We start from the raw sequence: 26,284 nt of genomic DNA, 5'->3' as shown, positions 1-26,284 counted from the left end.
AGGATGGAAGAGCTAGGAGCAGAAACTGAGCTCCCGCCCCCTCTCTGCCTCCTCTCCACCCTCTTCCGGCCCCTGTGCACTAATTGCAATGAAAGGAGGTGGGACAGGGGCGGGGCTAAGTTCCGAGAATTAGCCCGCCCCACCCCGCCTCTTCCCATTGCAAATAGTGCAGAGGGGCGGAGAGGAGGCAGAGAGGGGGCGGGAGCTCAGTTCCTGCTCCTGGCTCTTCCATCCTCCCCCCCTGCACAGAGAGACAATGTATATCGGCTCGGTGTGAAAACCGAGCCAATATACGTTCGTGTGAATGCAGCCTTAGGTTGTGCATCTGGGACCTGTTGTTCTACAGGCTTCCTGGTGAGGGGTTAATTGAGCTGGCTGGGTGTGGTTGCTCAGGTCAGCCAATCCCCTGGGTCTGGGTGTAGATATATACTCCAGCCCCTCTGCAAGAGAAAGCTGTATCTCCTCAGTCTTGTCTGCCTGTGTATGTGTCATGTCTCCCTGCAGCTTGCTGTGTGTGTAGTGTCTGGACATCTTGCTTTGCAGCTTGCCGTGTGTGTTGTGTTCTGTGCTGTCTGATTATGTGTCTTGCTAGAGTGGGGACTGTAAGACATGAGGACCCTTGATCGTTGGGCTTGCGGCTTAAGTTCATTGGCCAATGCATAAACTAATCCCTCGTTTTTATATTCAGCTTTACCATTTGCTTTATCGTGCGAGGTTGTGTGTTAAGTGTGTTTGTCATCTGTCAGTTTCCTGTTTGTGCATTTGGATTGTCCGTACTAGTCCTGGTTCCATGTACCACCTATTCTGGGAGCGCCAGGGCCGAGGTTCCAACGTGGGGCTGCCTTTATTGAGGCGATCACTCCGATGTTAGGTGGGGGCTTGCCATCTTCAGCACAGCGTCAGTTTCCCCTTCCGTGTTTTCTGGGTCATGTTCGTGTGGGTCCCTTGCTTGTTTGCCCACACAAACGTAACAATAACCCTGTATATATTTGGTATCCTGACCCATATACAAAGATAACATGTAATTTTTAGTGCACCATAAACGTTGTAAAAGCAACCACCCCTCAAAGAAGATGAAACTGCATTTTTTTCCACTTCACCTAATTTAGATTTAAGCTTTCCAATACATTATATGGTACATGAAATGACACTATTGAAAAATACATCCCGTCTAGCAAAAACAAGCCCTCATGAGGCTATGTCACAGGAAAAATGAAAAGATTACAATTTTCTGAAAGTACAGATGGAAAAATGAAAGTGAACAACAAACAAACAAAGTTATGGCAAGATGGGGTTAAATTACTTATTACTTATTTCAAAATTAATACATTTGACTTGCACAAAGCAGAATACTTGGTCTTTAAAGAATAACTGTACTTTCCTTTATGAAATGTACAGAAGAGGCGATTTTAAACTTTTCATCAGTCTATCTGTTTTACCAATTCTGGATGCTTTTAGTTAAAAATGGCTCTTCAATTGTTTCCCCTATCCCTGCTCTGTTATGCAGCTGAAGACTGTTGCCAAGGAAAATCCATCTTCATTTAAATAGAGCTACTGAGTACTAGGCATGGCTGCTCCTCACTGTGCCTACAGCCTTCCAGAGCTATTCATGGCACAGTTCGGGGGACTATTGATATAAAGCACATAACTATTTCAAAGCTAATTACTTTATTTTCCTCTGCACTGTTATATTCTTTTGTTTCTGGCTGAGAGCAGGCAGACTATATCGGCCTCCACTAATAAGAAGCTGCATTCATCTTCTCTGCACACTCACAGAGTATCTGATGCACTTTACCTCAGTGCATTGTGTATAATACTGGCACACACTAGTAGATACACAGTGCATTGGATACTTGTGGAGTAATTGTGCTATGCAGAGAAGCTTTTTAGTGGGGACTGATTAAAGGGCCACTCAAGCAGAAAACACGTTTTTCCATCCCTAACCCCTCATCTGATTGTCTGTCACACTCTGGACATCTCCAGTGTATATTGCAGTCACTTCCATACAGTGCAGCATCCTGTCTGATACTTATCAGGCACCATCTTGATGCTCAGATTTCTCCCTGCTTTCTCTTTCACAATTCTGTTCTGTCAATCCCATGATGCATCAACACAGCATCAAATGTACCATCTCTGTCTGGAGGACACTGTAATTATCACCTAAATAAGCTACAAACCATAATTATACAGTCAAGAAGATGAGCTGTAATCTCCTCCATTATAACTGTGTGAGAGTAGCTATGTAATTATCATTAGTAAACTATGGTGGGAGTTTCTATGCCCCCTTCTAATGAGCTTGTGTGGTAGGGTTCATAACACAGGAAATATGGGGACAGAAAAACTGATTTTTTTGAGAGACACATAAAGCCAACTAAATCTTAGCTAGTCAGAATGAGATCATATGACCCACCGAGGAGGAGGACTCTAAGAAGTTTCAGATAGAAAGGAATAACTAAGTAAGCTAATACTAGCAGACTTGTATATACTGTGGGGCTAGTTACATAATGAATGGGGGGAAAAAATCACCAGTGTGGGTCACTAGTTTGCTGGAGGGAGACAGAGACCGTGGACATGCTGCTGAAAGCTCTAGTAAGTGTCTTATCACACTTCAGCCTGCTCAGTACTGCTGTATAATGTCCTCCATGTTGCTACTGCCTATGCTACAGCGAGACAGGGAAGCAGGATCTCTTTCTGTGTTCATGGGAGACATCCTAGCATTCAGCCTCTCCAGATCAGTTCAGAAAACAGTTGAGAATAACAAACTCAGCCTACACAAGGAAAAAACAGATACAGGTTATATAATGATAGCCAGAGATGCTGTTATTCCTAATGTACACCAACGACAGATGGTAGTGCAAAGTCACCCAAAAATTTAGTTTCATTTCAAAGGTGATCAAAGAGCCAACATCAACTTTTTTGAAAATGGCCATGGCATTGGCACATCTCAGAAAGCTATATCTGAGTGCGTTCTACTCCAACTGTATTTTACAATTGATTACCTTGGATCTCCCAAATGTTAAGCCACATTTACACGCAAAGATGATCATTCAAAATCTGTCAGAAACTGACAGTTTTGAGCGATCATTTTGCATTAGGTACTAATGCGCTAATCAGCCCATTAGTAGCTAACTAGCTTCATTTGCATGTATTTAGAGAACAGCGGGTGACCTATTCTCTAAATACATCTGCCGACTGCATATAATGCTATCAGAGCTGCCCGTGGAGAACACAGCATGCCATCCCTGTTATCAGGGACAACAGATTTCATGCTGACCTGAAGTCAGCAATGTACGAAGAGTGCACAATGGGCGCGCATTTCCACACAGCGGCTATCGCTCAAAAGTCGTCGTTTGGACGAATTTTGAGCGATAATCGTTGCATGTAAATCAGCCTTTAGGTTTAATTTATAACGAGACTGTATAATGAGTCCTAACTTTGAAGACACATATTTAATAATTGGCATCTGAAGATGGGAATTACTTGTAAGCATTACATGTATTGTTTAGACTGCAAACAAACATAAGAGGGTTGGGACTGAGCAGCAGGGATTTGGGTCATTTTTTTTTTTGCGCCTGCTAAATTGGGCAGTTGAGTTCAGGAAGTAGGAAATTTAAAGGTATTGGGGTTTAGTAAATAATGTGCTTCCTCCGGAGAGAATAATGTTTCCTTAGGTCAAGAATAAGGTCAGCAAGAGGTCAGTAAAAGGAAGCATACATTGGGCTGTCTCAGTCAGAAATGCTGACTTCAGAACCTTTATATCATATGCACCGCAGCAGCTCAGACAGACAACCGTAACAGCGTAGAAGAGCTAGAGACAAAGCAAATATGTACCATTAGAAAGTATATGACCCCATGCTGTATGTCTTATTGCTGCTATTATACATGTGTTACCATCTAACACAATAATTCACCGCTGTAAACCTGATATGTGTTCCCATGCCCTCTGTGATCCCTGGGAATACATAATTGATAACACATTTTTTGGAAGAACCGCACTAAAAGTGGCCAGAGGGCAACTAGCATTGGTGTAGGATAGCAGAAAGCGCTAATAATGTGCGGGATTATGCTGATGTTTTATAAACTAGGTTGAATTTTCATATAACACTGAGGTTCTACAATTAAATTATGCCTTTATAGCCTACTGCACTTATTGCTAGACTTTTCTTCATGCCCTTACAACTGTTTTACAACTGTTCTAGCTCTTTTATGAGAAGTTATCAGTCATTTGAATAATAATAAGTGGACCTTGCTTGATGTGAGTGCATGACCCCAGGGCACTTCGAGGTTATTCATTTCCATTGAGAAAGCTTTGATCAGTGCTAAACTATTTTGACATCCCTTTTTATGACCACCTTGCATTTCTTCATAAATAGATCTCCACAATTTGTCAGCTGTCTATACCTTCTTGTGAACTCCTGTCCCGGCAGTGAACAAAAGCTTGCCTTTTGGTCATCAATTAAATAATAAAAAGGATAATCTTTATGTATATCACACTAAAATATTCTATAGAGTATGGGCTGACTGCCCATTGATGGATCCCAGGCAGTCATGCTATATTGCTTTGGTTACGCTCTAACAACTGCCTGTGTCCTATTAGTAAACAACTGGCATACTAGTAATAGATACTGTGTTTCCCTGATACTAAGATCTTACCCGATTTTCGGGGAGGGCTTAGAATACAAGCCCTTACCCAAAAATAAGCCCTAGCTAGACTACATGGGAAAAAAAAACAATACTCACCTAGCAGCCAGCGTTTGGGTCAACTCGCGCTGGTCTCCGTCGCTGCTGCAGGCTGACGTGTTTGCCTGAACGCCGACAGAGAATTTCTCCCTGGTAGCATGGCTTGAATACCCCACCTCCAGCAAGCTAATGTTCTGATTGGTTAATCAAGCGCCGCGTCAGCCACTCAGAGCCTGCGCTCTATTTACCAATCACAGCCACTCATTGAATGACATCAGGAGAACACAACAGTCTGCAACAGCAACAGAGACCAGCGCAAGGGACCCGAATGCCGGCTGCTAGGTGAGTATTATAAGACCCCACCCCCCAAAAATAAGACACTGTGCCTCTTTTGGGGCAGAAATTAATATAAGACAGTGTCTTATTTTGGGGGAAATATGGTATAAACCAGTACATTATAATTAAAAAAATTTCCTTTTGGAATAAAAAAAAAATTAAAGTGTAAAAGTATTAAAAAAGCAATGATTAAAAAATGATCAATAATTATATAGAATATATTAAACACAATTCCCAAGACACAACAAAATAGACACATATTTCGTATATGCCCTCAACCTTAACAACCTCCATGATAATTGTATAACAAAAAAGTGTAAGAACTAATATTTTTTTCTCAATTCTTACCCAAATTAAAGCTGAGATTTTAAGGGGGTTGTCCACAGAGTAGAAAAGTTTCTCAGGTCCAGCGGTGACAAAGCCTCATCTTTCGATCTGCTACCAACACTGGGTCATGTAGTATGGCCCTTCCACAGCCCATCATCTTATTGTAGGGCCGTGGCTATTTGTCTCATTGCAAAAACTAAGTCAGCCCCCTTTTCTATGGTGACCAAATACAGAAACATAGAAGGGGGCTGGCTGAGTAATTGTAATGAACCAATCAGCTAGCCCCCTGTGATGACATCACCAGCAGGAGAAGGGCCATACAACGTAACCTTGTGTCAGAACTGGGCTGAAAGTTAAGCTTTAGACACTGGATAGGGTAAATAGTTCCTTTCCCTGGACAGCCCTTCAGCACTGATGACCAGTTCTTAGAATTCTTATCTCTATTGTTTGCAACAGTGCCAACATTTTTTTAGTGATTGACTTTTACTGAAAATAGATTTGGTTAGAACATTTCATACGCGCTCAGGGATCTCTTCAACCGTCTCTTTGGGTCCAAAGGGAGGAGGTCTGCCCTACTTCAAGTTGTAAAGAGATCTCCCCCTCCCTAGTAAGTACTATAAATCATTTCTAATTATTAACCCCCTGAGTGCCTATGAAATATCCTAACCTATTTCTTTCCCCCATTTTGCTGGAGTCTTTTTCTCCTTTTTACATATGCTGCTCTCCGTGTTTGTGGCTCCTATGTGGGGTTAAAAGGAACTTTCCATAATGTTTTATTCCTAAAAACACACCACTCTCTTCACTTCAAGGCACTGTCCTCATTTGGTTTTATATAATTGAAAATAGTTTTGAGTTTTTTGGGGGATACAATCCCTCAAAATAGGGTCACACTCTAATATGTTAGCACATTATGAATGGAGTATTAGTAGTCTTATAGTTATTATCGTGCCTCCTTTTTACTAAACAGTCCTCCTGACTCTGGGTCCTAGCTTTGTCATCAGTAGACAAAAGCAGACTTTTAGGGTACCCTGTTTCTAAAAGCATTTGTAAGAAGTTTGGACTGTTCTCTAAACCTAGAATCTATAGAGCAATTTCTATGTCCATAAGCAAGTCTTCCAGGCCAGCCTTTAAAGTCTAGATAGCTTTTAGAGTCTACTTTCTTAAAGAAGGTTTCCATCTATACCCCTTCCTCGTGAATAAATAACTATAGATCAAGGAAAGTTGGAATCTAATTGACTAGTTAACTCCAAGTTGTTATTAAGGATTGCTACACACTGTTTTAAATCATTTTCAGGTTCATCCCATATCATTAAAATATCATCTATGTAGCGACTATAGAACTTAATGCAAGGGTCTTGAATACTTATTTGGGGGCAAATCGGGTGCCCATTGCCATTCCTTTTACTTAAATATAAAAATGTATACATTTTTCTGTAACTCAGACCCATCTGGGTGAATGGGATTGAGCAGCAATATCAGGCATATCTGCTTACACAATTTACAGTGCTGTGCCTGGTATACAGTGAAGAGGCCACAATGTTTACTTGATTGCCACTACAGCCCCTTCAAACATCTAATTGACTGGGATACCAGGAGTTGGACCCCCCATCCATCTTATATTGTTGAGTTATCCTAAAGATGGGTCATCAAACTTAAAGTCCCAGAAAACCCCTCTAATAGATTACAGCTTATATGTATCAAATATTACCACATATAGAAAGTACAATTGGTTTTACAAAAAATAAGGCCTCATACAGCTACACTATATGACCAAACATATGTGGACACCTCACATAAAGTTCAGGGACTTCAGTCACACTCATTGCACACAGGCATGCAATATTGGATCATACAGAAGCGCTCAGTAACTTTAAACATGTCACTATCATAGAAGTCCACATTTGGAAGTCAGTGAATGAAATTTCTGATCTGCTGGATTTGCGCTGGTTAACTGTAAGTGCTATTATTGTGAAGTGAAAGTGTCAATGAGTAACAAAGGCACAACTATGGAGCAGCAGACCACAAGAGCGGGGCTGCCAAATGATGAAGCAAAATGCCTGTCCTCACTTCAACGTTTCAAACTACCTCTGAAAGTAACATCAGCACAGCAATTATGTATCAGGAGCTTCATTAAATGGGTTTCTATGGTCGGGCAGCGCATATAAGCCTAAGGCCTCTTTCACACGATCGTATGCGTTTTTATGTTCGCCCCGTAAAAAAAAAAAAAAAATCAATCGCATGAATGAAGAATTGCAGCGATCAAGTCCCGAACTTTAGCCTTTTATTTTCTGCCGTTCACACTTGTGGTGGCTGCTGCGTATCGGCAAAAACAATATGCTGCAGCACGGAAATCGCTCAATTGGTAGAAATCCTCGGAATGACTACTAATTAGAGATGAGCGGGCATACTTGTTAAGGCGATTTACTCGAGAGAGCATCGCCTTTTTCGAGTACCTGCTGGCTTGTCCCTGAAGATTTGGGGGAGCCACGGGGTGAGCAGGGGGTTGCAGAGGGGATCGGGAGGGAGAGAGAGATCGCTCCCCCTCCCTTTTTTTCAGCTTCAATAGGAATCTATGGGAGCTTCCAGCATATCTGGGCAAAAGATAGGACAAGACCTATCTTTTGATCCAGTGTATAAAATCGGTGACCGAGAACGGTTGCCGATATAGTATTTTTCCCAGCCAAACATCATTCATCTGAATGAATACATAAGAATCGATGCTTCGGATAGTCACGGCCAAATAGCTGTGTAGATACGATTGTGTGAATAAGGCCTAAGGCTAATTTCACGCTTGCCAACATGCGATATTCCCGCAGATGGGGGGGGGGGGGAGTATATCAAAATCGGCTCACATCACTTCGGAGAAGTAGTGATCCTCTGCCGCGGTGGAGTATCGCTGACTTTCTGTCATTGTTTTCAATAGGGAAACCTCATATCACATAGACTATACCGCAGGCCCCATTGAAAACAATGGGTGATGCGAGGGCACGCCCAAAGATAGGACGTGCCGCAATTTGTTTCCTGCATCGCGGCGTGATGCAGGAAAAATTCCTGCATATTCGTGTGAGATTTATACGTCTTCCAACACACAAACTCGCATGATTTGGTGTGAAAATGGCCTAAGGGTGCATTCATATGGGCAAGAAAACTATGCAAGTTTTGAGCATTGCAAGATGCACAAACCTGCACAATGATAGGGGTATTACATGGTGGTTTTTCTGTCACAGCGCTGCTGCAAGAAGGAAAGAGAATCTCAGCATGTTCTATTTTCGTGTGAGTCTCGCATGAGAATAGACCATGCAGATGTGCGGTTTCCCGGAGTGTCCGGGACATATGCAATGTGAGTCGCGCCCGAGTGGCTGGGGAAGTGTAAAGTGTGCCGATCATGGACTCTGTAGCGGAAACACGTTTTCAGGAATGATGAGTGTTGTTTCACTAACTTGCAGTCTGATGTATGACTACGGGGGATGCGTGAAGAACGCCATCTAACTGAATGTATAGTGTTTACTGTACAGTTCATGGAGGATGGATAACGGGTATGGAGCCGTTTTTCAGGCTTGGCTCATATTTTGAGTGAAGGGTAAAGTTAATGCTATAGCATACAAAGACATTTTAGAGCATTGTATCCTCCTTTGTGGCAAAGGCTTGTGGGAAAGTCCTTCTCTGTTCCAACATGACTATGTACAAAGCAAGATCCATAAAGGGATGGAGGCTGTTATAGCCACAAAAAGAGGCAAAACCCCATGTTAACACCTATGGGTTTGGAATGTGATGTGTAACAGGCTCATATAAGTATGGTGGTCAGGTGTCCAAATACCTAAACATAACTAGAGATGAGCGAGTATACTCGCTAAGGACAATTACTCGATTGAGCATTGTCCTTAGCGAGTATCTCCCCGCTTGGCAGAGAAGGTTCGGCTGCCGGCGCGGGTGACAGGTGAGTTGCGTCAGTCAGCAGGGGGGAGCGGGGGGGGGGGGGGGGAGAGATCTCCCCTCCGTTCCTCCCCGCTCTCCCTCGCAGCTCCCCGCCGGCAGCCGAATCTTTGCTCCCGAGCGGGCAGGTACTCACTAAGGGCAATGCTCGCTCGAGCAGTTGCCCTTAGCGAGTATGCTCGCTCATCTCTAATTATAACCAAAAGTATTGATGGTCCTAATGCCCAAGCAATATTCCCAGCAGACGTACTTGCTCCTTCTATCCTTCCAAGTCAGTAATTGTGATTGTTTTTTTAATGTTCAGATTCAGTACATCAACAAGGAAGTGTAATGGTTCATCATGATTTTCTCACAGTTTCCCTTTTTCACGTGAAAGATTCTATATGCGAAAATATTAACCCTTTCCAATCCCGTCTGACGTCTAAAAACATTATGATTTAAGGCTGTATAGCTACGACGTTGGAAGACGCTCGTCGGGGTTCTCTTACTGTATATTGCCAGCCTCTCTGCTGTCGGAGCCTATCCAACCTGTCATCTCATGCAGTACTGGCTTTAGCCAGCAGATAGTGCCATTGTATAATGGCAGAAAAAGAGTAAGTCCCCTAGGCAAACCAGGATACAAATTTGATTGGAAAGGGTTAACTGATCATAGCTACTGTTGGTTGAAGAGCTTTTTGAAAACTGCCAATGGCAACTAAAAAGCTGTCACTTTTGATTAGTTCATCAAGCACCGACTGTGATTGGCTAGGTGTCAGCCACTCACTGTCAGCACTTCCAGGAGGCGGGGATTTTTCAATCCTCAGCCAGAAGAGATGAAGTAGAGTGCCAGGGACCGAGAAGAAGCTGCAGCGGAGCGATGGACAGAGGAGGAGAGGTGATGTATACTTTTTTTTTTTTAATGTTTTTCTTCAGCTATGGCTTATTTTCGGGCAGAAGCTGCTGCGGCATCAGAGAGCTTCTAAAGGTGTTGTGTGTTTTTAATTTTTTTTTCCTGCATCTAGGGCTTAGATTATAGCTTTAGATTTCCTACTGTCAAAGTTGCATTGCAGAGCATGAAAACCACATTTTCATGCGATGCAACAGAAGAAGGCTTCATAGGGAAGCAGGGCTACAAAACCTCATGAGGTTTTTGTGTCGGGTTGTTGCATGCTACAAAACATTGTGTGTGTGAAGTAACCCATAGGAAAGCATGGGCTTCACATACATGCGATTTGTAGTATTGTAGCAATGTGACAAAAATCGCACAGCTGTCACCCGTGTGAACGAGGCTTTATAGAAAGCTAATCACAAACGGGTGACGCACCAAAAGGGATGCAAAGAAAAAGTGGATTAAACCACCACCTACAAACTTTGATATGAAAGTTCAGAACTACACATTACAGTATCCTTAGTGTTACACTTGAGTACCATGGTCTGCAGCAACTCGTGGCCTCCCATATGCAGACTGCTGGATATTAGCACAGTGTCCTAGTGGAGAGCCAAGGATACAACGCTGTAGCCTTGGCTCTCCACTAGGACACTGTGCTAATATCCAGCAGGAGAGTATAAGGTTGTTTATCATTTTTATACACTGAACACAAAAATAAAATTTACTCAGACAACCCCTTTAAAGGAAACCAAGGCTTAATCTCACTCTATATCTATAGACAAAAGCCCTCACTGACTGACCCGCCCCTAATTCTCCAACTTCCCGATGTTGTAGAAACATGAAGTTTGGCACAAGCATTATGTCCAAAATAGGAAAAGCTAATGGGTCCCAACTCACTTATTCCATTCTGGCCCAAAAGAATTAGCGTCCAAATTTTACATACAGAATCTAATTCGCTCACTTCCCGATGTAATAGAAACTTAAAATTTGGCACGAGCATTGATTATGTCATAAATAGGAAAAGCTAATGGGTCCCAACTCGATTATTCAATTCTAAGTGCAAAAGAATTAGCGTCCAAATTTTACGTACAGAATCTAATTCTCTCACTTCCTGATGTCATTTTATATAAAGGAAATGTCATATGGTTGCCTCCACGTGGTGTTTCCTGAGCAACGCAAAGAACCATGCAAAATGGTGAACATTTTTTTCCTGGGTATCTCTAAAGTAACCACAACTTCATAAGATTTTCTATGTGAACACCAGATAAACACCATTTGCTTAAAAAAAATCCATATTCATCCCAAACTTTCTCATTCCTGAGGGGAAAAAACTCAATGATTTCGCTGGTGTATTGAAGTTAATAAGCAGTCATTTTTTGTATGAACATTTTTAAACACTGGATAGACCCATTCTTTGTATCCCCTTTCTGCACTATTAGCCAGTTAATTTACCTGTGGTCTTTAGACAGCGCACATTGCCATGACAAGGCTTTTATGCTGCCAGGCAATTTTGTACCACTACAAACGCCATTCCTCATAACAAGGTTAGGTCTGGTCTGGTCTTCAGGATTTCCATATGATTGTATAGGTGATGTAATTATTGGCAGTGTCTCCGATATTACCACAGTTGCCATCTCTATAGCATATCCTCAGATAATGACCCGTTGGAAGGAAGGGAAGGATGGGGGCTTATTGGTTGTGTGGACTAGTGGTTGGGAAACACTGGTGTAGACTTTACAGGAAATCTGTAACACATGAACCAAGAACCTAATTTTGTAGAAGAACCCCTTTATTCCCCATCCACAGTCATCTCATTATATCAGATCAGTGGCAGTCTGACTCCTAAGGCCCCCACTGATAAGATTGAGGTGTCCCAAAGGTTCTTGATGGAATAGAGCATTGGTTGCACATGGACACAGGCTTTCCATTTGTGTCAGTCACTAATTTTGATGTATGTTGGAGGGTGCATTCACACGAACGTATATCGGCTCGGTTTTCACGCCGAGCCGATATACGTTGTCCTCGTGTGCAGGGGGATGGAAGAGCCAGGAGCAGGAACTGAGCTCCTGCCCCCTCTGCCTCCTCTCCGCCCCTCTGCACTATTTGCAATGAGGAGGCGGGATGGGGGCAGGGCCAAGGTCTGAGAATTAGCCCCACCCCCATCCCACCTCTCCACATTGCAAATAGTGCACAGGGGTGGAGAGGAGGCGGGAGCTCAGTTCCTGCTCCTGGCTCTTCCATCCTCCCCCCTCTGCAGAGAGACAACGTATATTGGCTCGGCCTGAAAACCGAGCCTATATACGTTCGTGTGAATGCACCCTTAGGCTGCACTTGGTACCTTTGAAGAGTGTGCAGGTTTTAATAGAATAGACACTGTCTCTCATGGCCTGACAGTTACCAAAATGTATAGAGACACAAGCATAACTTCAATGCAGAACTCCGCAGTAGCTCATGGCTTGCCTAGTTCTCTTTTCTGGTGCTCACAATAGCCTAAAGGTGAACCAAATTTAAAAAGCCATTAACCTCCTAATAAATTTGGCTCATCTTCCTGCTGCTAAAAGGTGGTGTAAGAATTCCAATCTTTAGTAAATTTCCCCCTATGACTATACTTCACCGAAACAGACAAAACTTGCATAAGACCATGAACTTTATATGCACAGTAGTGCTTCCGGCATACATGCCCAATGCATTACTAAAGGTTTGCCAAATGTGTCCTTTTAGCTTCCATTCGCTGGGTACATGTCTGCATGTTATTCTTCACCTGTACCAACTACCTTCTCCAGTGCAGTGGGGGGGGTTAGGGACTGTGCCAAGCTGAATGTGCCTTTAACATGGTACAAAAATGTAAGACTTTGAATAACAATTGAAGAAAAAAAAAACACATGACTGTCGTAAATGTAGATTCTTTTTTATTTTAGTTCCTGTAAATCCACATGGAAGATAAACCTTAGACCACCACAAAAATAAGCAAATTATAAAACATTAGGTGCTGTGTTCAAACTTTCAATACAATTATTTTGCTCACATTAAAATAAATATTTTAATTGCTGGTATAGTAACACTTAGACAACGAGACAAGGTTTTTTGTTTTTCTATATATTTTTTTTTACATTCACACAATTGCAAAGCTTTTGGGTGGCCATATATGCTGCAGTGGATTGGCTGTAAATCCCTGTGGGTAACACCTGGACTTGCCAAATGAAACAGCACCTCCACATGTCGCTGGCAATTAGCTGTGATCTGCGCTTTACAGTGCATCAACCGCAGTGTGTATGGGCACCCTCCAAGTGCTAATTAACCGATCTCCCCATCAGTCCTGAAGGCCCTTTAGGCTACGTTTCCACATGGTGCTTGTACATGCCACTTTACCACGTTTCAAAAGCGTTCTTGATATGCATGTTAATTGCACTCAAAACCGCTATCTGAACACCACATGCACTGTACCGTGAAAGGTGGTAGTTTTGCGGCAGTTTTTATCCAGTCGGCTTCTACAGGTGAAGCGCATTGAAATCACCGGTAGCAGTCGAAGGGTTGAAAACTACATTGCAAAACCGCAGTGTTTTATGGTAAAATGTGTGCAGTTCAGACAGCATTTGAGTGCAATTAACACAAACATCGAAAACACCATAAAAAGTGCGGTAACAGCGCTACAAGCACCATGTGGAAACAGCTTAAGCTTACACACAGCTGCTCTACTGAGTACCATCAGCAGAAAACAGACCTTCATAAGACCTGTATTGTGTCAATAGATTAGGACAACTGTCTTTACAACGTGCTGGACACTGTTACAGGAGCAACATACAGGACCCCAGGACATATTGGCAGCTCCAGTAGGAGCAGCTGCAGGGAATTTGACTTGCCCCTCTTCTCTTTGCATCATACCAGCTTAATTTCTACAAATGAAGAAGTCCAAGACTTTTTTTTCTTTTTTAATTGGTACTACTCACCAACCATCATCTAAGCAGTGGTGACTAGGTAGTGCCCTCACTGTTAACTACTCAGCCTCGATTGATGTCCAGCTTGGCACAGCTGGCTGACCTCACATGACCAATGGGGCATCAATGATGGCAGAATAGGCCCACTATAATGATCTGGGCAGTGTTCACGATTAGTAACTGGCACACAGCGGCTTATAGCCCTCACAGTAAAGTTGCTGATTTTAAGGGTTTTCCAGGACTAAACTATTGATGACTTATCCTCAAGATAGGATATCAGTAGTTGATTGGTGGTGGTGGTGGGGGGGGGGGGGGGGGGGGGGGGGGGGTCAACCACTTGGGATTCCCGCTGATCACCTGATTGAAGAGGTCATGACGCTCTAGTGAGTCCTGCGTTGTCTTCTCAGGTCAGTGACATCACGTGGCCTGAGAGCAACTCCATTCCATTGAATGGGACTGAGCTGCAATACCAGGCACAGCCACTATACAGTGCTGTGCCTAGTATGGACTGAAGTAACAGCGACGCTCACCCAAGCGCCACTGTCATTTCAATCGTAGGAGATCCAGAGTGACAGACCCACACCAATCAACTATTAATAATCAATGTTGTAGATGGGTCACCAATGGGGAGAGAAAAAAAAAAAAAAAAGATTCTAGTCCATAGAGAGACAAAATAAGCAGACAAACCACCTACCAACCCTGCTTACATGTTTCAAACCTGCTGGTTCTTACTCCTAGCTGTAAGATCCAGCAGGTTTGAAACACGTAAGCAGGTGGTCTGTCTGCTTATTTATCTAGCTTTTTGTGGACAAAGATAAAGAAGTTTTCAGTTTTATGATGTGCAGATTTTTCAAACTTTTTGCTACTACTACTGCTGGACCAGCATTTTCCCAGCACTGTCAAGCTACAATAAGTGTGGAGAGAGTACAAACTCTACTACACATGCTGAGCCTCTTGCTTCAGAATTTCTCTATTGACCATCAATAGTTTAGTGCCGAAAAGCCCTTTTAGGGTACATTTACATGTAGCAGAAATCCTGTGAATGCGCCGCAGTGGGAAATCTGCAGCAAAAAACACCTCAAAATCCACAATATTGATGCAGATGTGCAGCAGATTTCATCCTTTCAATTGAAGGGGTAAAGTCTACTGCGGATCCGCACCAATGGGGACAATTTTTAGGAGTTTTTGATGCAGAAGTGCTGTGGAATATCTATGAGTAAACGTACCCTTAAGCAGGGTATAGTTAGAACATTAGCAACTAGCACTGGATCACTGGCAGTTCAATCACTAAACCGCTGGGCCAAGTTCCATTTGACAGCATTCTGAAATGGGTGAGGTTGTACAAGTTTCATGGAGAGCTCTAAAACATCTCATACATACACAAGTGCAGATACCCCATAGGCTAATTTCTATAAAAGTGTAGCCATCAAGTCACAACTAAAGGACAAACAATTTAAACTTCACTCCAACTCTACAAAGACACTACAGCGGCTACAGCAGGAAGAGGCCATCAATCCTCCCAATTCTTTACCTCAACAAACAGCTTAAATTAAGACGGAGACAGTCTTAAGATGTGGTAATGGGTGTGATATGTTCAAATGTATACAGACAGACCTGTGTAATTCAGTCTAGCAGTCCATTAGAAGAGTGGTCTAAACTAGAAAGTCTTAAAATGCCACCGGTTTATCATTCATCAGAGCTACTGTGATAAACTGGCGCATTTTAAGCCCACCTAGTCTTGGTCTGCAATAAGGGCCGGATGACAATCCGGGCTTTTTACACCGGATGACAATCGTTCAAATTCTCGTGATCCAGCAAGAATCTGAGCGGCAGTCGTTCGGTGTAAATGCCGGCAGAGACTGAACTACATTGGCTTATTGTTGGTATAAAATCCGAACAGTGATCAACCCGTGTAAACAGAGTCCATCTACGAATGACTGCCCGTTTACTACGAATGGAGGCCACTCCGCCTCTGTTCACCGAGTGATGAGCACTCCTGCATAGATGCACAGGAGGGACAACCGTTGGGATCTTCTGTGCCTGACAGTCATCTCATATAGAAGGGCCCTAGCTTTCAGACAGTATTAGTAAATAAGCCCCACTGTGCACAAGTTACCAGCTGCTGCAGTGACACGACTGGCACCAGCACTGGGTGCCAGCATGGCATGTGACCGCTGCAGCAGACCTGAGCAATACAGAGTAGCGTCACAAAAACCATGAGACCCGCCAGAGTATCAGGCTAAGATCGCCGAGCCACTGACAGGCAAGTAGCGGTTCTTTTTAGATTTGATCACATTTGTAGTGTTTTTCACATGTTTAATACCATTCTGTATATAGAAGTTCCCTTTTAAAAAGAAGCCTGGCTTCTCCTAGAAAGCACCATAAAGTTATGTCGCTTACAGAACAGGGATGAGTGTAGGGGATGTTCGTTGTATACTTATTTGGTTCCCTATTACTGCCCCATCATTGTGACAGTCGGCACTTGGTCAGTCGGACTCTCCTACAGGCTGCGCATGCATCCCCATAGCAGACAGTGGGAGTGCATGCACAGCCTGCAGGAGAGTCAGACTGACCAAGTGCTGACTTCCACTGATAACAGCGTGGGAAGGGGTGAAGTATAAAAAGTACCTCCCTAGACTTGTTCCCCGTCCTATGAGGACCATAAACTTAGTTTACGGTGCTTCTAGGAAGTGACAGGTTCCCTTTAACACTCAGGGCTCGTTCACATGAGCACTTTTTGGGCAATGAGAGATTGCATGAATACACGGCATATCCCATCTTGGTGCATATCACGCCCCATAGAAGCTCATCAAAGTCAATAGGCTGCGCAAGATGCCCAGGCGCCGGGCATAGTCACTGCATATTTATACAGTCAATGCGATTGTTTTGTACGTGTGCATACACCAGAGCGGGCGAAGTACACGGGCACAAGTGGTTGTACACGGGCACAAGTGGTTGTCAGTTGCTTAAACACGCAGCCGAGTTGCACTATCGCCCATGAAGACCAGCTATTAGGACAGTCACAGCTCAAGCCACCGTTGTGCGTTCACCACCACCACCCCCTGGCACATGCCGTCCCGGTGCCCACTGTTAATAACCACGTCACATTTATTGACAAATCACACAAAGCATCTCGTCAAGTCGGAGGAGACACAAAACACAGAACATAAATATATAAATAACCAAGTGTTGTGGTGCCACCATAACCGTCCAGCACCGACCCCCCAGCAGTCACATCAGCCCGGTAGGTGAGGGGCTGACTGGTCCGACCCCCCAGCAGTCACATCAGCCCTGTAAGTGAGGGGCTGACTGGTCCGACCCCCCAGCAGTCACATCAGCCCTGTAAGTGAGGGGCTGACTGGTCCGACCCCCCAGCAGTCACATCAGCCCTGTAAGTGAGGGGCTGACTGGTCCGACCCCCCAGCAGTCACATCAGCCCTGTAAGTGAGGGGCTGACTGGTCCGACCCCCCAGCAGTCACATCAGCCCTGTAAGTGAGGGGCTGACTGGTCCGACCCCCCAGCAGTCACATCAGCCCTGTAAGTGAGGGGCTGACTGGTCCGACCCCCCAGCAGTCACATCAGCCCTGTAAGTGAGGGGCTGACTGGTCCGACCCCCCAGCAGTCACATCAGCCCTGTAAGTGAGGGGCTGACTGGTCCGACCCCCCAGCAGTCACATCAGCCCGGTAGGTGAGGGGCTGACCGGTCTGACCCCCCAGCAGTCACATCAGCCCGGTAGGTGAGGGGCCGACTGGTCTGACCCCCCTGCAGACCCCCTCTAGGAGCCCGTCCCCTGTGCCGGGTCAGACCCCAGTCTCTGCAGCAGCTGCTCGGCACTCGGTCTGTCCTCCGGCCGGGGCAGCCAGCAGTTCTGCACGATGTCCCCGAGTGCCCTGCCGGCCTCCGTGCCGTGGAACAGCTGTCCGACCTCCGGCCGCAGGTCATAGGCCACCACGGCGTACAGCACACACTGCCGGTCCCCGGTGTACGGCAGCTCCCGGGTCACCATCTGCCACACGGTCACCGCGTACGAGTAGATGTCCGCCTTGGCTGTGACCGGCTGCCCACGGAGCAGCTCCGGGGCCCGGTGGGTGTAGGTGCCCCCCAGGTGGCGGAGCTGGGTACAGCATGGGTTCTCCCCGTCCTCCGCATCCCGCAGGCGCTGCGAGCAGCCGAAGTCCCCGATCTTGCAGAGGTCTCCCGGGGCGAGCAGCACATTGGCCGGCTTCAGGTCCAGGTGCACCACGCCGCCCCGGTGCAGGAAGCACAAGCCGTCCGCGACGTGCCGGGCGTAGCGCACGCAGCAGTCCTTCTCCAGCGGCGGGCCGCGGCCGTAGATGCGCTGGTGCAGGGTGCTGTTCCCCGCGTACTCCATGATGATGGTCCCGGGGCTGCCGGGATCCCCCGGGCAGCAGGCGCTGGCGGCCAGGACGCGCACCACATGCGGGTGGCGCAGACAAGCGGCGTTCAGCTCGCCCCAGAAGCTCTGCCGGGAGGCCAGGCGGTTCTTACTGCAGCGCTTCACCTTCTTCAGAGCCACCGTCTGGCCGCGGTAAGTGGCCCGGTAGACGGAGCCGAAGCCCCCGGAGCCCAGCGGCTCCAGCACCCGCACCTGCTCCCAGTCAATGCTGCACCAGGCGAGGCGAGGGGGCAGCCGAGGAGCAGCTGCGGGGCGCCGAGACAGAAAGGCGCCGGGCTTACTGCGGCTCAGCTCCAAGGGACTGCTGCAGGGACGCAGGTCTATGGACGGTGACAGGTCCCGGGGCAGGAAGCGCTCCACGGGGATAGGGGAAGGCATGCTAAGCTCGGGGTGTATCCAACGCACAGCGAGCTGCGCTACTGCTGGCAGGGGGAGGGGCTCGCACGTGTGCGCTGCGGCAACGTGATGCTCGCCCTATATGGCCTGGAGGCGGGGACAGGCCGTTCATTGGCCGGTCATGCTGTCCGTTACATGGAGGGGGCGGGTCCGGCTGTCAGCACATGGCTCCCAGCTGGAGACGGGGGGAAGCATGGAGGCTGGGGGTATGGGAAGACACGTAGTGCACTGTGCCACACGGGGGTTACCACAGCAACCGCCCAGCATGGGAGGCCCGTGCACGAGGCTTCTCGGCTATGGCGCTGTTGCCTTGGTAACTGGACCACACAGAATGAGTACATCCATGACCTTGTTTCTGCACCCCAAGAGGGGCTGACAATGCAGTGGGAATCCTGAAAACATGGCCTGTTGGGTGATGAGAACTAGTAACCTGGGGTGTGGGCCGAGGCCGGTGACAGCGCCCCCTAGATGGTCGTCTGGATAAGCCCTTAGGATGGCTTCACAGGGGAGATAAAACACACAAAATGATGACACCAATGACTTTTAGTGGTTTCCTTCACATTTGCGATGTTTTCACTTATGCCAGGTTGCGAGACACAGGACGAAATATACCGCAACAGCGTTGTAAAATACGCCGTCCTGGAGTCCTGCACCGGTCTGCACTGCTGACCGCACATTTTAATGCAGAATTAACGCTATTTACAATTCCGTACCAAAATCCACACTTCAGCAGCGTTAATCTTGGTGCGAAATATTCTGCAACAATGTTGCAAAATATTCCGTCCCTCGTGGAAGGGCCCTCCGACTCCAGCTGGTCTTCACTGCTGTGTGAGGAGCCCATGTCAGCTGTACGGCAGTGAAGGGGTTACAGCGGGGGATGTGGATGGGTGGGATAAAGTGTGTGAATGTGTTGTTGTTAGGCCCCCTGTCCACGGGCGTTGCGGTATTTTGCGTCAGATCTCCACCGCCGAAGAGCAGACGGATCTCCGCTGTCAGCCTTATCTAATAGATGGCTGACCGCGGAGAATTGATTCTCCGCTCATGGACAGGGGGGCTGCGATCTCCATAGCAACGCTATAGAGAGCTTGAACTGTGCTCCCCGCGGCCGGATTATCGCTGCGGAGAACGTAATTCAAACTCGCCCGTGGACAGGCAGCCTTAGTCGTTCACGACCATCGGTGACCCTAAAGGCTCCTTCCATGTTCTTCGGTTTTGCACCGCTTCTTTCGGTTGTCTGATATCAATGCCGGAATCAGCTTTGGCAGCATCGAGCCATTGTGGTCATCGTGTATATATATATATATTTATTTCTTCTTTTTTTCCCCAATAAATTCCAGGGTAATGTGTCTGACTGGCCGCCATTGCTTCATTTAAGATCATCTGGTGCTGTTGGTGCTGGGCTCTGTCTGATATCACAACCCCTGTATAGTATGGAGGTGATATTCATCACTGTATGGAGGTGATATTTATTTCCCCATGGATGGAGCTCTGTCAGGGCTTTTTTTTGCCACACAACCTGTAGTTTTTATTTGTACCATTTTGAGGTACAAATAGCTGGTTCGATCTTTTTTAGTGCGCTTTTTTAGGAGGTAAATGAATAAAATAAGCATTTTGCCCCAGTTTTTGAGCTTTTTGTGCTGAGCAGGATAAGCAGTGTGCTCAAAATATAGTACAGGTCATTACGGATGCAACGATACCACATATGTGGGGTTTTCCTTAATTTTTTTATTTTTTTTATTTTCCATACAAATATGAGAAAATAAGCAAAAAAAGGGGTTTTATTTATTGTTTTTAAAAAAAATGTTTTCTTTTTTTACACTATTTCTGTAGCTTTTTACACAATTTATGTCCCTATAGGGGACTTGCACCATAACACCTATGATCGCTATGGTAAGGCATTGCAGGACCTATGTCTTGCATTGCCTTATCGCTGGTTATAGCGATCATATATACTGGCGTCCTGTTGCCATGATAACCCATTGCAATTACATCACCTGTGTCCGATGACATCACAGAGGGAACGGCTTCCCTCTGTGAACCCTTTGCATGCTGTGATCTACATTGATTGCGGCGAGCAAGGGGTTAACAGCGGGGGGCGCTGTCTCAATGCACCCCTGATGTTGCAGTGGGAGGCCCGGATATCAGTAATAGCCGGCTCTAACTGCCAGATGCTGCAGGATCTCTTTGGATCCCGCAAGATCCACATAATCTAAGGTTATGTCATATTGCCTTAACCCCTTAGTGACCGGGCTTTTTGCTTTTTTCCATTTTTGTTTTTTCCTACTCCCTTTTAAAAAATCGTAGCTCCTTTATTTATCCATCGACGTCGCTGTATGAGGGCTTGTTTTTTGCGGGATGAGTTGTATTTTTCAATGGTGCTATTTAAAGTACCATATAATGTACTGAAAAACTTTAAAAAATTCTTAGCGGAGAGAAATAGGAAAAAAACCCGACATTCCACCATCCTGTGTTTCTACGACGCACAAACTGCAACAAAAACGACCTGATATTTTTATTCTATGGGTCAGTACGACTACTACGACACCAAACTTATATAGTATTGTTTTTGCTGTAGTACTTGCATTTTTTTTTTAAGATATTAAATTTTTTTCAATTATTTTCTGCGGTCATCTTGTGCGCACAATAACTTTTTCATTTGTCCGTCGACGTAGTTGAGCGAGGGCTCATTTTTTGCGGGATGTCCTGTAGTTTCCGTTAGTATCAATTTGGAATACATTAGACTTTTTGATCGCTTTTTATTGCGTTTTTTCTGGGAGACAGGGTAACTAAAAAATTGCATTTCTGGCGTTCTTTATTTTTTTTTTCGGACGACGTTCACCGTGCAGAAAAAATAATGCACTACTTTGATAGATCGGACTTTTACGGACGCGGCGATACCAAATACATATTTTTATTTTATGATTTAGATTTTTTAATAATAGATATGGCAAAAGGGGGGTGATTTAAACTTTTATAACTTTTTTTTTTTTTTACAATTTGAAAAACTTTATTGATCTTTTTTCTTACTTTACTTTGAAGTCCCCCTGGGGGACTTTAACATGCGATGCTTTGATCGCTCCTGCAGTATGACGTAATGCTATAGCATTACGTCATACTGCTTTTTTACAGGCAGTCTTTCAAGCCACCCTGTGTGGATGGCTTGATAGGCAGTCTGCTAAGGGAGCCCTGGGGCCATTCATTAGGCCCCCGGCTGCCATGACACCTGCACGGATCCCCCGATCTCACCGCGGGGGGGCCGTGCGGGACCCCCAAACAGCGTTCGGAGGATTTAAATGCCGCTGTCAGAATTGACAGCGGCATTTAAAGGGTTAATAGCCGCGATTGGCCGAACGGCCGAGCGCGGCTATTGCCCACGGGTGTCAGCTGTAATAAACAGCTGACGCCCGCGCTGTATAGAGGGAGATAGCGGCACTACCTCCCTCCATACACGTCCTGCAGCTGCAGGACGTAAAAACACTATGGCCTGGTCGTTAAGGGGTTAAGTACCTTTGGCGGGAAGGGGTTTAAGCCACTTCCAAACTGAATTAGTCCTTCTAAAAATCGATTTTAGAAATTTCCTTCAAAATTGCTGCTAAACTTATAACCCTTCTGTTGTTCTGAAAAAAATCAATTATTATTTAAAAATTCCAACATAAGGGCTTATTCGGACGAACGTATATCGGTCGGGTATTCACGCCGGCTGATATACGGCATCCCTCTCTGCAGGGAGCAGTGCTCTGAGCTCCCACCCCCTCTCCGCCTCCTCTCCGCCCCTTGGCACAATTTGCAATGAGCAGGGTCAGAGCTAAGTTCTGTGACTTAGCTCCACCCCTGTCCCGCCTCCTCTCATTGCAAATAGTGCCGAGAGGCGGAGAGGGGGCGGGAGCTCAGAGCACTGCTCCCGGCTCTTCCAGCCTCCTCCCCCTGCAGAGAGGGACGCTGTATATCAGCCAGCGTTAATACCCGGCTGATATACGGTCGTCTAAATAAGCCCTAAAGTAGACAAATGGTAAGTTTTGTGTTTTTTCTGTGTTGTGACTACCTATCTTTCCAGCAGAAAATTTCAAGTCCTGGATAATGATAATTTTACTAAACATTCTGTAATTTTGGGACTTTCTTTTAGAAATAAACATGAAACATGTCAACCAAAATTTAGCACTAGCATAATGTACAATGTGTCATGAAAAAGCAATTTCCGAATGACTTGGATAAGTAAAAGCAATCCAAAGTTATTACTAGATAAGGAAACACATCTCAGAATTGAAAGATTGACCACAATTCCAAAAGTGGCAGCAACTCCAAAGGGTTAAATAGAACGCAGATAAAATGTAAACATATTCACTTTATGTATGTTCTTAATGTCTGTCTCAGCAGTGGGGGGAACGGAGCCCAATTAAAGGGGTTCTCCCAACAAAAATCAGTGGTGACAGTGGGAGGCTGATCCAAGATAGAAAAGAAACATACATACTCACCTCCCACTGCCATGCTGCTTCCCCGCTGCCACTTGCTGCTGTTCTAGTCTTCTGTTTACATCAGCGGCAGCAGTCACGGGGGTTGTTTATTCATGTGTCTGCTGCAGCCAATGGGAAGCAGGACAGGAATGTCATCAGTGAGGTCCAATAAACCTGCCTCAGGGCCTATAAATTAGAAGCCTATGTGACAGGTCTACGTGATGTCAGCAGGCCTTCTGGCCAGATGATGTCACCTGTCAGATGCCGCAGTGCCACGGTGATTATATTTCTTTTATATAATCTTGAACATGAGGGGTCCAAAACTATAGAAAAAAACTCATAAAACCCCTTTAAGGGGCTATGCAGCTCTGTTAAATTGGTTCTATATGTTAATCACTTTATAGTGCTATAATCTGGGTACAATATGGCACTTTTATTTGCATGTTAGCATTAGGGTAGGGGTACAGAGTGACTTTGGCCAGGATTATGGAAAGAGCCAACCTCCTTTAGCTGTACTGTTTCTGTAACACCCATAGAAGTGAATGGTATCATGTTATCTTGGGAGAGAGCCACCTGGGATCCTGACGATTAGCTGTTCCTCAAACCACTGTCATGGTATACAGAGCAGGAAGCAGATAGTACTGTATATTGTGTAGTGGCCCTGCATGATATTGCAGGCACACTTCACAGTGAAATGAACCGAGAGCCATAACTTTATTTTTGTCAGCATAGCCTTTTGAGGGCTTGTTTATTGTGAAAGCATCATTTTGGGGTATAAGTGATGTATTGAAAACCTTTTAGATTTTTAATTTTTTTGGTGGGGGGGGAGGAGGAGGTGGGAAATAGCAATTCCACATTTCTTTTGCTTTATGTTGTTTTGTTTTTGTTTTAGGGCTATGTGGAATAGATGACTCATGAACTCCATTCTGTCGGGCGATACGATTATAGTGATACAAAATTTACTAATTTGCAAAATAAAGACATCATATGATGTACAGGTGGTCCCCGACTTGCGAACAGGTTCCGTTCCGGGAGCCCGTTCGCAAGTCCGTTTTGTTCGCAAGTCGAACAAATGGTATGGAGCGGGTGGATCCCACTCCATACAACGTCGGGTGCCGGCTGTTTCTTACAGCGGGCACCCGGCGGCAGCAGTTCTGACGAGCCGCGCTGCTTGTCGGAACTGTTAACACTTTAAATACCGCTCTGACAGCGGTATTTAGAGTGTTAACAGTTCCGCCGAGCGGCGCGGCTCGTCGGAACTGCTGCCGCCGGGTGCCCGCTGTAAGAAACAGCCTGCACCCGACGTTCAGGGGGCCCGTACAGCGTCCCACGATGAGATCGCGGGACGCTGTGCGGTTGCTAGGCAGCCGGGGACCTCCTGAAAGGCCCCAGGGCTGTCTATGCAGAGTGCCCATCAAGCGCACGGCTTGATAGGCGCTCTGCATAGACAGCCCTAGGGCCTTTCAGAAGGCCCCCGGCTGCCTAGCAACCGCGATCTGACCGGACAGGCTTCTATCAGGCTTGATAGAAGCCTGCCCGGTCCCTGCACAGTATGATGTAATGCCATGGCATTACATCGTACTGTGTAGTACAGATAGTTCGTATCTAGCAAAATTCGTAAGTCGAATGTTCGCAAGTCGGGGACTATCTGTATATATTCATACATATCATGGATATATTCTTGGACCATAGTCTCTGGGGTGTCCCATATAATAAGGACATCATCTATAAATCTTCTATGGGAAATTAAAGATGGATTCTCCATAAAAAAAAAACTGAGCCAAGCGCATAGAAATGGTTCCGATAGACATGTGCCTGTAATGATGGTGCAACCTGTCTAGGGGGTGGATAACAAAACAGTTGGTGCTGCTTGTGCTTGTCGGATGATCAGCCGATCCTCTCTACTGGTGGTCTGTTAAGGACGTTCTGAACCTGGTCACCTTGTGTTCAAGCCCTCACGCATTTACTGGTCCCAACACCTCCTAACATCCTGGTCAGAACAGCCCAAGTAGTGGGCAATTTGTCTATATGACCATCCAGTTTCTCACATTCCATTAATGTGCCCCCTCTCAAATTCTGTTAACTGAGCAGAATCTCTTTGATTGAGTCGTACAAGCATGTCTAGTGGTCAACAAGCTCTACACAAGTGGAAAAAGAGGTTCACTACACAAAAGTAGCCTTTGAGAGCCTTTTTATAGGGCTTCAAGTGGCAAGTCCATTCATTTAATTACACCACAACTCTAATAATTCGCATATTTGCCTGAGATGTAACTGCATGCCGAGTTTTGCAGTAAAACAAGAACTCTTAATAGGTGCTTGATTTTTTTTTGACAGAGCATAGTATGTCATGGAGAGGGAAGGTCTCATTCCATGATAATTCTGGGTTTGTAAGCTAGGGATGCAGTTTGAAGGAGTTTACTAGAATTACCTTTTATTACCTAACCTACCCATAGTTAAAAGTCTGATTCGTGGGAATCTTGCCTCTGAGACCCCACCGATCCCATGAACGAGGAACCTGTGTCCCTCACTTCTCATGCGTCTCCCACACACGGTGACATCAGATTGAATAGAGAGATGGTCGCTCTATTACTTTTGACGGGGTTAACAGAAATAACCAAGCACTTGTACTCAGGTATCTCCAGCAATTCCACTGAAAATGAATGGAGTGGCAACACGCATGCACGTCCATCGCTCCATTCAATATCCTCACTGCAGAGGTGCACTAAGGCCGCAGTGAGGAAAAGAGGGGAACACACGACCTCTGATCTTGGGATCAGTAGGGGGCTCAGCAGTGAAACCTCCATTGATCAGACTTTTGTCATCCATCCTATGGATAGATGATAAAAGGTAATTTTGGTACAAATCCTTTCAATATTTGACTGTTCATAAATGCAAAGTTCATACAGTAATAGCTGTCAGTCGTTGAGTGGGACCACCCT

At 45.5% G+C, this 26,284-nt stretch overlaps 1 protein-coding gene across 1 annotated transcript; it reads right to left on the bottom strand.

The window, feature by feature from the left end:
* Positions 1-15,857: 15,857 nt before the first annotated feature.
* Positions 15,858-18,927, bottom strand: MOS (MOS proto-oncogene, serine/threonine kinase). Its single transcript, XM_066578308.1, has one exon. It carries the CDS (start codon positions 18,874-18,876, stop codon positions 17,857-17,859), a length of 1,020 nt encoding a protein of 339 aa, XP_066434405.1. The 5' UTR covers positions 18,877-18,927; the 3' UTR covers positions 15,858-17,856.
* Between the last annotated feature and the right edge of the window lie 7,357 nt (positions 18,928-26,284).

The sequence above is a fragment of the Eleutherodactylus coqui genome, chromosome 9 (assembly GCF_035609145.1).
Source record: "Eleutherodactylus coqui strain aEleCoq1 chromosome 9, aEleCoq1.hap1, whole genome shotgun sequence".
NCBI lineage: Eukaryota > Metazoa > Chordata > Amphibia > Anura > Eleutherodactylidae > Eleutherodactylus > Eleutherodactylus coqui.
This window is presented reverse-complemented; position numbering and strand designations above follow the sequence as displayed.